The sequence below is a fragment of the Paramacrobiotus metropolitanus genome, unplaced genomic scaffold (genome assembly GCF_019649055.1).
Source record: "Paramacrobiotus metropolitanus isolate TYO unplaced genomic scaffold, Prichtersi_v1.0 Parri_scaffold0000087, whole genome shotgun sequence".
NCBI lineage: Eukaryota > Metazoa > Tardigrada > Eutardigrada > Parachela > Macrobiotidae > Paramacrobiotus > Paramacrobiotus metropolitanus.
In genome coordinates this window covers 597,202-610,556 of record NW_026570307.1, presented here as the reverse complement: position 1 = coordinate 610,556, position 13,355 = coordinate 597,202, and the positions used below count along the sequence as shown (strand labels likewise).

Below are 13,355 nucleotides of genomic sequence, written 5' to 3'. Positions count from 1 at the left end.
CCGCTAGTGTATAATTTGATATACAATAAACTCCCGACTACAAACACGTTGAACCCGGATTAAAAGCATTTAATATTCAAAGAACGATGCCACTCATCTCATAAAACAATACGGTAGTTCCGTATTCATGGAAAGCTAACCGGAGCTAATCGTGACATTCTTTTACTTAATGAATGGGCACAAAATGTAATAGTATCTTAACCTATACAGCCGGACCTATCCTTGTTACAATTAAACCAATACAGATAGACTAAAAACTTGATTTAATGACTAAGCTAGACAGAGCTTCTTCGTGCTTATAAACAAGCTAGACAGCATAGTTTAATACATGGCACCACACACTGTGTTTAACGTAGTTTAATACAAATCGCCACCCACTACAACATAACACAGTTGGCTAGTACAACATTAGTACAACAGTAGTACAACATACCACAACATTAGTTCCAGGCTAAACCTCTACCACAAAGACACAAGATTGTGACCAATAGTTCAACTTTAATACTCCAAGTAATGCTGTACGTGGAGACGACGAATCCGACCCATACGATAATATCGCAGTATAACTAGGGGTTGGGCTACACGGTGATGAACCAATAGCTGGCGAGCACACTGTGCTAGGGGTTTTACCTTGAGCTGACACGACTGATAGATACTATATAAACCCTAGCATTTCAGTGCGACTGTTCAGTTGGTAGCCAAAATGGATATGACACAGATGAGCAATCGCTTCGGGAGTTTTGAAAACTGGCCGGATCAGTCCCTTGCCCCTGAGGAACTGGCAAGCCAAGGGTTCTTTTATCAAGGGCAGCATGACGAAATCCACTGCGCGTACTGTGGCTATATTATGGGTGACTGGGTGAACTCACGGTATAAACCATACTACCGACACCGTTTAGCACGTCCAGACTGTGTTAGGGCTATGGAAGAATCCGGATCAAGAAAACACATTCCGCACTCACCGGCAATGAAAGACTACAAGACACGCTTTGCTACTTACGCTGAATGGCCTGCTAACAAACACCAGCAACCCAGAGATATGGCTGCAGCCGGTTTTTATTATGAAGGCCGAGATGACTGTGTACGCTGCTTTCACTGCGGTGGTGCACTTTATGCTTGGGACAAAGATGATGTTCCGTGGGAAGAGCACGCTTGGACTTACCCGAAATGTCCGTATCTTGTACAAACAAAGGGCTCAACATTCATCAACGATGTTCGTAAAAAACGCCAAGAAGCCGAAACAACATGTTGTGGACTAACACGAAAAGCTCAAGCACCTACAACTTCTGAAGACCCCAAAGAGAAATTACGCTGTAAAGTCTGCTATGAAAATGATTCGGGAAATCATGTTCAGACCATGTGGTCATTTAGTTTGCTGTGCAAAATGTTCAAGCAAGCTGCTGTTGTGTCCGATTTGTCGGGGTGTCATTTTCCATAAGTGCTGGGCTTTCTTCTGTTAGTTTTTATTGTCTGTATCATGCATGTTCATTCATGTTCATAGAAAAAAGAGGGTGGGGAAAAATAAACCAAAGAAAGGAGAACAACCGATTAAAAACCGGCTGAAAACCGAACCGATCACGAGCCGAACCGCGGACCGGTCGAAAACCGGACCGATTCGGAGCTGACGCTAAACTAGCGCTATATCTTCTGATGTGCAAAATAAAATATGGAAACATTACCCAATGTTTTGTAGCTCGTTAAATGCCAACATGAAAAGTGAAAAACTGTTCATCGATATCTGTTTTCCGCGAAGCGGACTACAGCAAAAAAGCAACGCCTTCCGTACGCAACACACAGCCAAGCGCAGACCGGCCCATTTATTTGCTGGGGATGTCGGTGATTGCCGTGTCTTTGACAGCTACTGTGACAAAGAAACAGGCGCGGTTGAACACTATCTTTTGCCGGTTGCTTCATGCTGTAAGTATTTATTTTAGCGGCAAATATGCGCTGTAAGCAGATGGATGGTACATGGACTTCTGTGCAACTTGATTGTGCTCTACAGGTCAACGCCCTGCACCACCGCAATCTCTCTACCCTTTTGGGTGTGACCTTTACGTCGGCTGGAGTTTACCTTTTATACGAGTACAATGTTCGAGGACATTTGCGCCATCTACTGGCCAGTAATAAACTGCTTACGGATTTGTTTTTTCGTCTGTCGTTCTTACAAGATATTCTCGAGGTAAACTGATTCATTTATTGAGCATACAATGTGCTTGGCATATAAGAGGCCCTTTAATTAGGGGATGACCTTTATCCATCGTTCTCTTCTGCATTGCCACGGGATGCTCAACACGGAAGTCTGCCTAATAGACCACCGATTTGCGGTGAAACTGCTTCGAAACGGCCAAATTCATATGGATATCGCGTTAACAAAAACACCAAAGAACTCGAGGCGGGGCCAGTCTTACAACGATCATGATTCTCCATCGCAAAGATCAGATATTATTCAACTGGGAACAATTATTTTGGAAGTTATCACCACTGGTAAAGTATGAAATTTGCGTTCTTGTGCAACGCAGAAAGTGTATTCGGATGTCTACAGCATAATAACGCTAATTTTTGCACTTGTTGCTGGATCAGGTGTGCAGCAAGGTACACCGCATTATGATGCCTTAGCGCCTTACCTACGCCGATTGGCAGAAAGCTGCATGGCTGAGCTAAGCAGACCATCGGCCAATCAGATCCGCACGTCACTCAACGCGATAGCCAAAGAATGCCGAATCGGTACAGTACCATCCATGCTACTGGAGGAACTGCAGCGTCACACGGATCAACTAGAAAATCTTGTCAGAGAACGCACAATGGCACTCGTCGTGGAGACACGGAAAGTCGATGAACTACTGCTGCAAATACTGCCGGCGTACGTCAGCATTCTTTTACAGCATAACAGTTCCGTAACAATGTAAAGGTCACAGTTGAGAAAGTGCGCAATCCAACTTAAGCAGATTGTAGCAGTTCCGCGATAACCACTAAAATTATGTAAAGGTCACTGATTGAGCAAATGCGCAACCGGGAGCAGATTACCGCGGAATGCTTTGACGCGGTGACGATACTGTTCAGCGATATTCCGATCTTTGCCCGTCTGGCAGCTCAGTGTACACCGATGGATTTGGTGGTCTTCCTCAATACCATCTACATTGCCTTCGACCGCATTGTTGCTGAATCGAAATGCTACAAGGTGGAAACGATTGGTGATTGTTACGTGGTAAGCTGTATTTTAAAAGACTTTGAAAGCTTTTTTGTTATACTGCGGTGCAAAAAGTCAGAGACTCAGAGCGTAATTTAGGTTTCCAGTGGGGTACCACTGCGCAACGGTCACGAGCACGCTTGGGAAGTATGCACATTGGCCATTGATTTCTTGAGAACAGCCCGCACAGTGGCGCTGCCCAATGATCATATTAACCGGGCAGCAGCTCGCATTGGCATTAACTCGGGTATGGAAATGTTGAGCTAAAATACACTAAAGGTCTCCTCCATTAAATTAGTGCCGCTGCTTTACAGGACCGATCGCAGCCGGGGTTATTGGCACTCGTATGCCTCACTACTGTTTGTATGCATTTGGTTTGATGATCTGCTAGTCTCTTATAAAGGTAATTAAGTCCAGTTCTGTTTGGAACAGGTTTGGGGATGCTATGAATACAGCCAGCCGAATGGAATCCCATGGCTACGGTAAAATGTTACTTAGCAAAATACTCATTTCGTTCCTCCTCAGTATTATAACCAGGTGTCATCAAAAGCGCAAAATATCATATGAGTTTAGTGCATCAGCTGAAGATAACTTTTGCGCTTTACATTACTTAGTGGACAAAATTCACGTGAGCCCGTCGACCAAGAACTTGGTCGTGGTTCATTCGCCGAATTTGGATAAGTACTTCACTACGCGTGGTACAATTCAAGTTAAGGTAACTCGTTTCACAAGATACTGTGCATAGTCTCAGCAGAATCTGTGAATAATCTGTTTTAAGAAAACCAGCAAATATTGTCGCAGGGAAAAGGTCAACTGACCACGTATTGGCTGCTGGAGTCCCCGCTCAACTGGTAGCATGTGGAAACCTTCAATCTATTTTATGAATTATGAGCGCATCGCTGCAGTCATGCAGCTTTAGACATATTGTGGAAAAATTGGGCGTGTCGATATTCTGCATTTTATTCTGAGTTGTCTAGACATGGAGATGCTGCTTGTCAAGAAAAACTCATGTAAAATTAATAGAAAATTTTTCTCTACCAAATTTGGCGAATGCCAACTATTCCAACCCGAAATACAATCGATTTTTATAAAACCTTAAACTAAGTAATAAATAAAAGCTCAAACCAACAAACGGTACTGATACAACCAATATCACCAATTCTGGTCAGCGACATATATACAGTTAAACTTCCACCGTAAAACCATCACAATTCTCCTGCACTGCGGCTCTGCTGCACCATCTGATAAAAGCGCGACTCGGGTCGCTGCAGGAGCTCGTCGGGACGGCCCTCTTCACTGATCTGTCCGTTGGCCATGACGACAATGCGATCGCAATCCAGCACTGTCTGTACACGGTGCGCAATGGTCAGAATGGTGCTGCCGGTCAGAGCTGCCCGGATGGTCTGCTGGATCAGCAGATCCGTCTCGTAGTCGATGTTTGCTGTCGCTTCGTCCAGACAAATAATCTACGAACCATTTATCAATTATGCAATCAGTGCACAAAACAGACAACTGCTCGAAGAATGTCTTATCGTTTTCTCCACAGTTTTTCACGACAACCTTACTGCGACTTACATATGATTTAATTTGACATTTGACTCGTAGTCTCTAATAATTTTCGTAGATTCTTTAAATGAAAAAAAGACAATCAAAATTTTTCTTCTTAAAAGTAGGATTAAAACTTCAGAAACTTGATAGTTATTTCATAATTTACCCAAAAAAGATAGGCAGAACAAATTAATAACAGTCAACAATGAAAAAAGTAAAAAGCACTAAAACATGGACACTAAAAAAAGAAATACTGCACAATAAAGATTCAACAAAACACATTTTGTAGTGTGAAATGCATGCAACATAGTTATTCTACAATTTATGAAATTTTTCACGACACCCATTAGTAGACACCCATTAGTATCTTGGAAAGCTGGCGGTGGATGCGTGCGTTCTACGAGGTCGTATTTACCTTGCTCTTGCTAAGCAGCGCTCGCGCCAGAGAAACTAACTGTTTCTCTCCAGCCGATAAATTCTTCCCGTTTTCACCGACTTCCCCACCAATCCACCGCCGAGTTTCTCGACCAAAGGCCGCAAATGGCACACTTCAACCACGCGCCAAATTTCCTCATCGGTGTGGGTTTGCAGCGGATCCAGATTGTCGCGCACCGACGCATCGAACAAGCACGCCGTCTGGGGAATTATCGTCAGTTTCGACCTGTAATCCCAACCCATGTAGGTATAAAGTAAACGATTAGAAAGTGAAAGAAAACCACTATCACGTCAGCTGAAAACAAATTCCTTATAAATTTTGAACCGCACCTTAAATGCTGCAGATTCAGGTAGGAAATGCGAACCCCGTCAATACTGATCGTTCCCGCATTCGCTTCAATCATGCGAAACAAGGCTAACATCAGACTCGATTTTCCTGCACCGGTTCGTCCGACAATGCCAACCTACAGAATTCATCAATAAATTATTATAAATTACATTAAAACAAATTGTAATTAGAATATATTATTGCCGAACTATTTATCCAGCACAAAATTGCGACAGCGCATCTACAACAGGAAACGTATTTCTTACTCTTTCACCGGGTTGTATGCTCAGACTTATCCGATTCAGAACATCTGGTAAATCCTCACGGTAGCGCACCGTCAGATCTTCAATTTCAATCGCCCCATTATTCGGCCAGTTCGGCTGAGTCTGAACAATTAACATGGCGATAATTAAACTCAAAGGTTTTTGTCGATTTCGTCGGATTTCTTACCATTAGCGGCCCGTCCAGTCGTTCCGGCTCAACATCGTCCATGTACTGTTTGATTCGTTCCACATGAACCATTCCCTGAAGATTAGTTTTGTAAACATAGAATTGGCACACGATCATATAATTACGCAAATCACGAAGAGTGATGCAGGAAAGAAGCACATTATTTTTTTTAAGTCGACTTGTTCTATTTTGAAATTCCCGAGCATTCACAACCATGCAGGGAGATAGCGTAGAAAAATGGCAAATTGCGTGTTGATCGAAAATACTGAATAGCTAAAATGCACATCGAAATGTCAGTTAAAAATTTTGCGGACTGCATTTTTGAGTTATTTTGTTTTATTTCCTTTTATAAATTAACTGCGGTAAATTTAATCACCCTGTCCGAGAATTTTGCTATTCAGTGCAGTGATACAAACCACCCAGTTGCAAAGTGTTTTTCGTAACACTTAAGTCGTTCTTAGGTCTTACCTTTTCCAGATGAGTAAAGGAATCAATCAAAGCTTCCAGCAACTGCACCACAGAAATAGCATACGACAATGCCAAGCCGATCGCCGCTGCAAAAAAACGGTTAAATCTTACAGATTAGTTTAATAGTTAACTGCACGCAAAGAGCAACGACGGAATAAATCTAATGTGATAATGGTATTACAAAATACCATCATATGCCCAAAAGTCGTCCAGCAAAACAGCGAACTTTTCATTTCTTAATCCTCCTAAGAACGCTTTAAAAGATATTCTCTAGATTGTATTCACATATTAGGAAGTCGAAGGAGAACAATCCAATGTTCGGAGGTTCATATTTTTTAACACACTTCGAAATAAAATACGTGTCAGCATAACATTTTACCGGAATGTGATCCTGCCAAAAATCCAATGGCCACCACTCCGCAGATCATCACCGTCGCGATCATGGCTAGCCACAGTGCCAGCCATTGCTCCGCGGCAAAAGCGGCGAACTCCACTTGCAAGTTTAGGGATAAAATCCCGTGGAAGCGTGTACAAAACTGCTCTTCCATCCGCATACTGCGAATTACCGACAGTCCGTGCAGTGTTTCACTGTACAGTGAGTACTGCGGTGATAAGGTCACGGTGTTCAAACGCTTCAATTCCCTACACGCAAAAATTCAAATTTCAAAATTATTCTATCTACACATTTTTTCAATCCTTTACATGTTAAAAATAATTCGAATCTTCTGCAAACGGGATACATATTTGAGAAGTCAATTGAGCATTCAGTAAGAAAGCAGCAGTACGGCACTTGATTTCAAAACCGACCCATGGTATCTGCCATAACACTATGATTCCTTACCGAGCGCGATTTAATCTGTCTAAGAAAACTTGTGCGCACTGTTAAGAAAGCTGAATACATAATATTTCTTTAAAAAATTATATGTAAAATTTTTTGAAAAATCACAAAACAGATGATGATAGAAATCGCATAGACACAACGCACTACTACTTGCCTGGAAGTGTAACGATAATATTTCTGCATGAAGTAATAAACTGCTCCCATTGGTATCAAAATTAGCAGAAACCACGGCATGGAATAGCAGATGACCAACAGGGTCCCAACCACACCAAATAGTTCAGCGAAGAAGATCAGGAAGAACATGGGCACGTGTTCGTCGGTATTATTGATATCTTTGGAGAAGCGGTTCAGAATCCGACCAGACGGTGTCGAATCAAAAAACTGCATCTTCGCTTTCAGTAAAACATTCAGCAACGCATTGTGCAAAATGTTGGATGCTTTCAGCGCAGACAGGAACAGGATGAATGGCCAAATAAAGCTGACTAGGGCGGCTTCCCCAGCCAACCCACCGTAGACGTACAGAAACTCCTTCACTGACAATGTGTCATTGGAAGATTCTCCATGCGCGGTAATCCAATATGAGATCCAAATGTCGCAAGCGTTAACACCAGCTGCAAATGAATGTCGGAATTAGATGCAAATAAGTGATTCGTGTCGACTTAGCTATTCACGTAGATTTCCCAACAATAATTTATCCAACAACTAATTAAGTGGCAGCATATCCCCTAAACCGCACCGACAAGATTCAGCAAATGTATAAAGATATTCATTCAAACTTCAAGCTACAAGTATTATTGTTCATAAATAGGAACGTCTCCTTCTGCAGTACGAAAGACACTGTAACCTTTTGAAAGGCGCGCAATAATCCTACATGCGAAACACCTAAAGGCAATAGGAAAACATCATTGGTATACATATTCGTAGTGCGATGCCACACTCAGTACATATTTCACCCGAAACACCAGGAAAATGGTGGTGGAAAACGAGGGTAAACGATACAGTAAGTAGCCGAAACAAAATACACCAAAATTTTTAAAATTTTTCTTGCTTTACCTTGATTGAGAACCATTAGAATCCACACCGCCACGACTGCGTACCAGCCCATGGAGCGGAAGTACGTCAGATACACCTCGGTTTTGACAACACCCGTCGCGCTCTCTTCATCCTCAATCAGTGGCGCCACTTCCTCGTCGTCGTCGTCACTCGCTTCATCCTTGTCACTGCTCTCACTCTCCACGGTTTTCTGCCTCTGGATGCTGCGGCCTCTCTTCAGCGATGGCCTGCGCCCATTCTGTGTGGCATCATCTTCGATGACCTCGGATAAACTCAAGACTTGTTCGGGTGGACCATCAGCAGCAATGCGTCCATCGGCCATAACCACTACTCGGTCGCATTTTCTAAAAGCAATCTGAAAGTTATGCCTGACTAACGGTATTTTCACAGCCATGATTTCGGGCTTGGCAATAATTTCAAAAATTGCTGGGGTTGCACAGGAAAAGTTAATTTTCAACTGAGCTAACAATCCCCAAACACCCAAACTTCCCCCAAACAACAAAAACGCTGATACGACTATGATAATGCACTGCCAATAAAACGTCGGATCCTGAAAACTGATATAAAAAACACGAAATTCTAGCTGAATATTTCTCATTGAGTAAGCTACCCAAAACTCCATGTGTCAAAACTTGAATTAGGATGCGAAAATATCTAGAAAATCTTCTGCAGATTTCAGTATGTTAAACAAAGAGTTCAAATTAATTGTGGTCAAACCGTACTCATACCTTAAATGCTCGATGTTGTGCGTAATGAAAACTTTGGTAGTATCCTTCAACAGTCCCAGGATACATTTATTATAGATAGTGGCGGCGACATGCGGATCCACGGCTGCTAAAGGATCGTCCAAGAAAATAATCTGTTTTCGTTGATACACGGCACGAGCCAGTGCCAGGCGGGCCTTTTGTCCACCACTCAGCGTCACCCCCTTTTCTCCAATTTCTGTTGCATCACCGTTGGGCATACTTTCAAGATCTGCGGTTAAACAGCAGCAGTCCAACACTTGCCGGTAGAATAACGCATCGGTCACGGTGTTTTCGCCGAGTAAGATATTTTGCCGAATTGTCCCTTGCAGAATCCACGCCTCTTGTGGAACAAATCCAAACCCTGAAAATGTTCGAGATATCTAAGTACTGTAACTCGGCAACTTATAATCAAAAGCTTTCTGTAACTTTAATCATTTCGGCTTTCGATATCATAGAGAAGATTTGCAGAATTAGATGTAATCAATAAGAAATCTCGAGAATGAAATGACCAAAACACAATCTGACTCAAAATCTGGAAAAAACGTATTTGCCGAATTTTTCAGTGCAAACGAGGAGTGCAGAGTTGCGGTATTACTGTACCTTCATTAAAAATACTTTCATTTAACGCAATTTCTCCGCTTAGTTTGTGCATTTCCCCAATAATAGCGTTTAACAACACGGTCTTGCCCGATCCGATTTTGCCGGTAACCCCCAGAAATTCTCCCCGCTTTATTCGCAGCGTTATATGGTCCAAAACCGGACTCGGCTCTCCATGAAAAATTTCATCGCTGTTTTGACAGGAGAAAGTACTAGCTTTCATCTCTACAAACGTTGAATTATTTTCCGGTAGCAGGGTATACAGTTTAGCGAAAGACAGATCGGGTAGGCGGAAGAACTCTTGTAATCGCTTCACCGACACCCACATTTCCACTACGCCAATCACTTCCCTACAAAACAATTATCTCATACCATCATTAAAACCCTCAATCTCACGAAGCAACTTACCATGACATCATCATAAGAGGCCCGTTTAGCATTCGAAAAACGGCGATACTCGGGAAAACCTATAAACAGTTTGGGTTTTATTTATAAAAAAAAAACATATCATCACGAGAATAAGGAATAACATACACTCCCGATTCTAATAATTTCACATAGAATTTGCGCACAAATAGTTGTACCTTGGCAGCTGTCAGTTGATTACCAAGCAGAACATAAATCAGGAAAGTCGTCACAGCCCTTTACCAAAGGAATAGGGAAAATGTTAGTCAGATTGCAAACGCAACACACATAACAACTTACATTCCCACAGGAACTAGCTGCCATAATGCCGAACTCCTAGAAAAACAAAAGATAAAAGGTATGCTAATTATTTAGTCAAAAAAGCACGTCTAGGAGTAAGTCCCAAAACGCGTAAACCGGCGTTTCTCAATCAAGATTAAAAAAAATTTATAATCGGTGTCATTGAAGGACTGTTTTTCATTGCACACCGTTATAGTAATTATTGACTATTAAAGGATGGGATTCACACCAGAACTTGCCACCACACTACAACACAACAAGAAACCTACAACAATCAAATCAAACCTACACAGCAACCAGCATATTAGTCGAGCGCAAATATTTCATCTCCGCTTTCCTGGCCGCAACCGCTCGTCCCCGAAAGAACGATTCCCAAGCATGGAACTTAATAATCCGGATACAATTGAGAATCTCTCGCATGATCTTCACCCGCTTGTCCGCCGTGGCCTGTTTGCTCTCTTCGTAATGGGCAATTCGGGCGGCCAACAGCTGATTAGTAATCAACAGTAACAACACCACACCGATGCCTCCCAGGAACGAAATTCCCATCTGCCAGTACAATAAATACAATCCTATACCGATCTGAATGGGCGAATTGATGAGTTCCAGAAATATCATAATGCCGTCAGCTGCGCGCTGACAATCCGTGCCAATCAAATTAACGACTTTCCCTGATATTTCAGAATTCGATAAATCCGCACCGTAAGAGTGGAACAACTTCCAGTACACGTTGTCAACGAGAACTCCATCGACTATCCTAAAAGCAAGCAATGGTGAGAAAAAAAATACTGTAAGTGAACAAAATTACCGTTCAACGCTTTAATACCGTGAGAAAATGTGGCTGAATCACCGCACTTCGAGTATGCGTAAGCCAATGCATATGCCACTGCACTACTTTCGACTTCTTCAATAAACTTCCGCTTAGAATCTCACTTTTCAAAATTGAGCCAAAGTATAATCTTAAACTCAGATCTGCGCAAATTAAAACTAAAATACTGTCATTTGGAAAAACATTTGCACCGGTCATCCTATACCTGCACTTTTTATAAACGACATTCAAATTAATCCGTTCTGCAGTAAAACTCTCGCTCAGACCTTGAAATTTTCTAATTCCATAATAATAAAATTAGAGAACGATAAATCAACTACAATATTACATGAAAATTCCGCGAAGCCAAAATAAAACGAAAACTATTTCAAGAAAACGTTGGCAAGCTTCACCTTACAATTATTCTTTTCATTTTTAACAAAAAACGTCAACAAATTAATCATTAATATACACTGAAATGAGTGGAATCCCCCAAAATTTCAATTTTTCGAAAATGTTCATAATGATAAATAAAAAACGGCAAACCCAATTCACCCAATTCTCCGCGAAAGCAAAACCGAAATTAAATAATTTTTATTAACATTTTCAACGGTTACCCTGTGGCGGTACTACATATTTTTAAAAACGGCAATAAAATTACAGCACGCAGCTCGAAATTCAGCAACAATTTTTTTCCGCAAAAATGCTTACATGGTCAGCTTGGCACAGATGAACGAATAATGCGCATGAAAAAAAGCGCTCAACAAATTAGCCAACACCAGCAGTCCGGCCCACTGCAGTCCCTCCAGCAGATTCCCGTCTCCCCGTTCAAAATACGATATCAATTTCTGCAGTATCACCGGTTCCGAATAGGACGCCGCAACCGAAACAAGCATCAGTGCGCCGATAAATAAAAACACGCCGCCCCACATCCTCCACAAAATCCCAATCAGAAACACCTTCGATGTCTTCGCGTTGGCTTGCAGATGGTCGCGCAGCACTTGCCCGTGCTCTAAAAATCCCCAGGATGCGGGAAAATCAAATAAATGCTCGTTTGTGCGGATGAATTCTCCCTTGCGAATCAGTTTGATCACCCAGAACAGAAAGACTTTGGAGACGAAACTGGACTCTTCATACGCTCGGTGGACCGTCTCCCAATTTATTTCTTCCGGGAGTAATCCCTCCCCATCATAGGACGGTCGCCGACGCTGCCAATTGAGGATCGGAGGAAAATAGGAACAAATTATCACAATATTGGCTGCGAACAGCAGATACGCAGCGATGCGATACACTCCAGGCAGGGCGACAAAAACCCCGCCAGTCCCCGACCACAACTCGAAGATGTAGCCCGCCGCCACCGGGACGTAGAAAATAAACTGTACAAGCTGCGGCGTGGGACGGGAAGCGCGGGAATCGACGATGCGGAGCAGGAACCAAGTGCGCACCATCATGAGGATCCACGTCGCGAAACTCACGCCGTGCGCCACATGACTGGCCACACCGAGTTGTTTTCGATAGGCACTGGTAGCCAGAAGAATAATCTGTCGGGTACTGATCACTACGAGGATGGCAGCGCATCCTGCGAGGCGGAGAACCCAGGCGAGGCGATAATTCCATCGCAGCGAGGAACGCTGTGAGTATCGTTTGGAGATCTCGGATCCAATGCAGATACAGGTGAAGATCAGCAGCAACACATGGGTGACAATGTGGTACACGTCGTGGAAACATTGCCCGAAATCCTGGATGCTGGGGATCCATAATTGCAGGCCGCCATTGGGGAGGGTGGTGTTGGGATATTTGGAACAGAACGTTTTCCAGTTGGAGTCCATTTCTCTCGCTGGTTGATGCTCTCCGATCTTACAGTCGAAATATTGCAGGTAACTTTAGTACTGTGCTTCTTATACCGCTTCTCCTGATCATTCTGCGACCACACACCGGCATCATCCAGCTCGCGCGTGATCGTGTTTCATAAAAAAAAACGGATTGGAGGAAAATTTGCGAAGTGCAATTTCCGCCTGCAATCTGTAGACGATTTCACAAGCCAGACGCCAGCACACAGGGACTTTAGAGTTGGCGCCGCTATTGCTTTATTTGAAAAGATGCAACTCAATTCGCGTCGGCGTCGTTGTACCCTGTACAGCATACGGAAGAAGAGGCGGTGTAAACAGAGGCTCAGTAAAGTTGCACCG

The 13,355-nt window shown here is 42.8% G+C and overlaps 4 protein-coding genes across 4 annotated transcripts; 3 read left to right on the top strand and 1 right to left on the bottom strand.

Moving 5' to 3' along the window:
* The first annotated feature begins 703 nt into the window (after positions 1-703).
* On the top strand, positions 704-1,438 carry LOC129596186 (E3 ubiquitin-protein ligase XIAP-like). The gene has a single exon (XM_055493387.1). It carries the CDS (start codon positions 704-706, stop codon positions 1,436-1,438), a length of 735 nt encoding a protein of 244 aa, XP_055349362.1.
* A 392-nt stretch (positions 1,439-1,830) lies between these two features.
* On the top strand, positions 1,831-2,906 carry LOC129596185 (atrial natriuretic peptide receptor 2-like). The gene is made up of 4 exons (XM_055493386.1): positions 1,831-1,917; positions 2,003-2,179; positions 2,241-2,484; positions 2,581-2,906. The coding sequence occupies exons 1-4, from the start codon at positions 1,831-1,833 to the stop codon at positions 2,904-2,906; spliced, it is 834 nt and encodes a 277-aa protein (XP_055349361.1).
* Positions 2,907-3,080: 174 nt separating this feature from the next.
* LOC129596197 (atrial natriuretic peptide receptor 1-like) lies at positions 3,081-4,376 on the top strand. The gene is made up of 6 exons (XM_055493404.1): positions 3,081-3,205; positions 3,287-3,434; positions 3,502-3,550; positions 3,620-3,669; positions 3,802-3,902; positions 3,989-4,376. The coding sequence occupies exons 1-6, from the start codon at positions 3,104-3,106 to the stop codon at positions 4,040-4,042; spliced, it is 504 nt and encodes a 167-aa protein (XP_055349379.1). The 5' UTR covers positions 3,081-3,103; the 3' UTR covers positions 4,043-4,376.
* Positions 4,138-13,205, bottom strand: LOC129596196 (ATP-binding cassette sub-family C member 10-like). Its single transcript, XM_055493403.1, is given in 17 exon segments — positions 4,138-4,653; positions 5,151-5,236; positions 5,239-5,396; positions 5,501-5,634; positions 5,765-5,884; positions 5,949-6,023; positions 6,417-6,502; positions 6,796-7,058; positions 7,412-7,868; positions 8,311-8,654; positions 9,039-9,417; positions 9,657-10,003; positions 10,062-10,120; positions 10,238-10,295; positions 10,359-10,394; positions 10,648-11,115; positions 11,878-13,205. Coding segments are annotated over 17 exon segments (4,449 nt in total). The 5' UTR covers positions 12,996-13,205; the 3' UTR covers positions 4,138-4,392.
* Positions 13,206-13,355: the final 150 nt, after the last annotated feature.

Coding starts and splice junctions, on each gene's coding strand:
- LOC129596186 (XM_055493387.1), top strand. CDS start 704: ATGGATATGACACAGATGAGCAATCGCTTCGGGAGTTTTGAAAACTGG.
- LOC129596185 (XM_055493386.1), top strand. CDS start 1,831: ATGTCGGTGATTGCCGTGTCTTTGACAGCTACTGTGACAAAGAAACAG. Junction 1,918..2,002: donor TTTGCCGGTTGCTTCATGCT/GTAAGTATTTAT, acceptor TGTGCTCTACAG/GTCAACGCCCTGCACCACCG. Junction 2,485..2,580: donor TTTGGAAGTTATCACCACTG/GTAAAGTATGAA, acceptor TTGCTGGATCAG/GTGTGCAGCAAGGTACACCG.
- LOC129596197 (XM_055493404.1), top strand. CDS start 3,104: ATGGATTTGGTGGTCTTCCTCAATACCATCTACATTGCCTTCGACCGC. Junction 3,670..3,801: donor AATGGAATCCCATGGCTACG/GTAAAATGTTAC, acceptor TACATTACTTAG/TGGACAAAATTCACGTGAGC. Junction 3,903..3,988: donor GTGGTACAATTCAAGTTAAG/GTAACTCGTTTC, acceptor ATATTGTCGCAG/GGAAAAGGTCAACTGACCAC.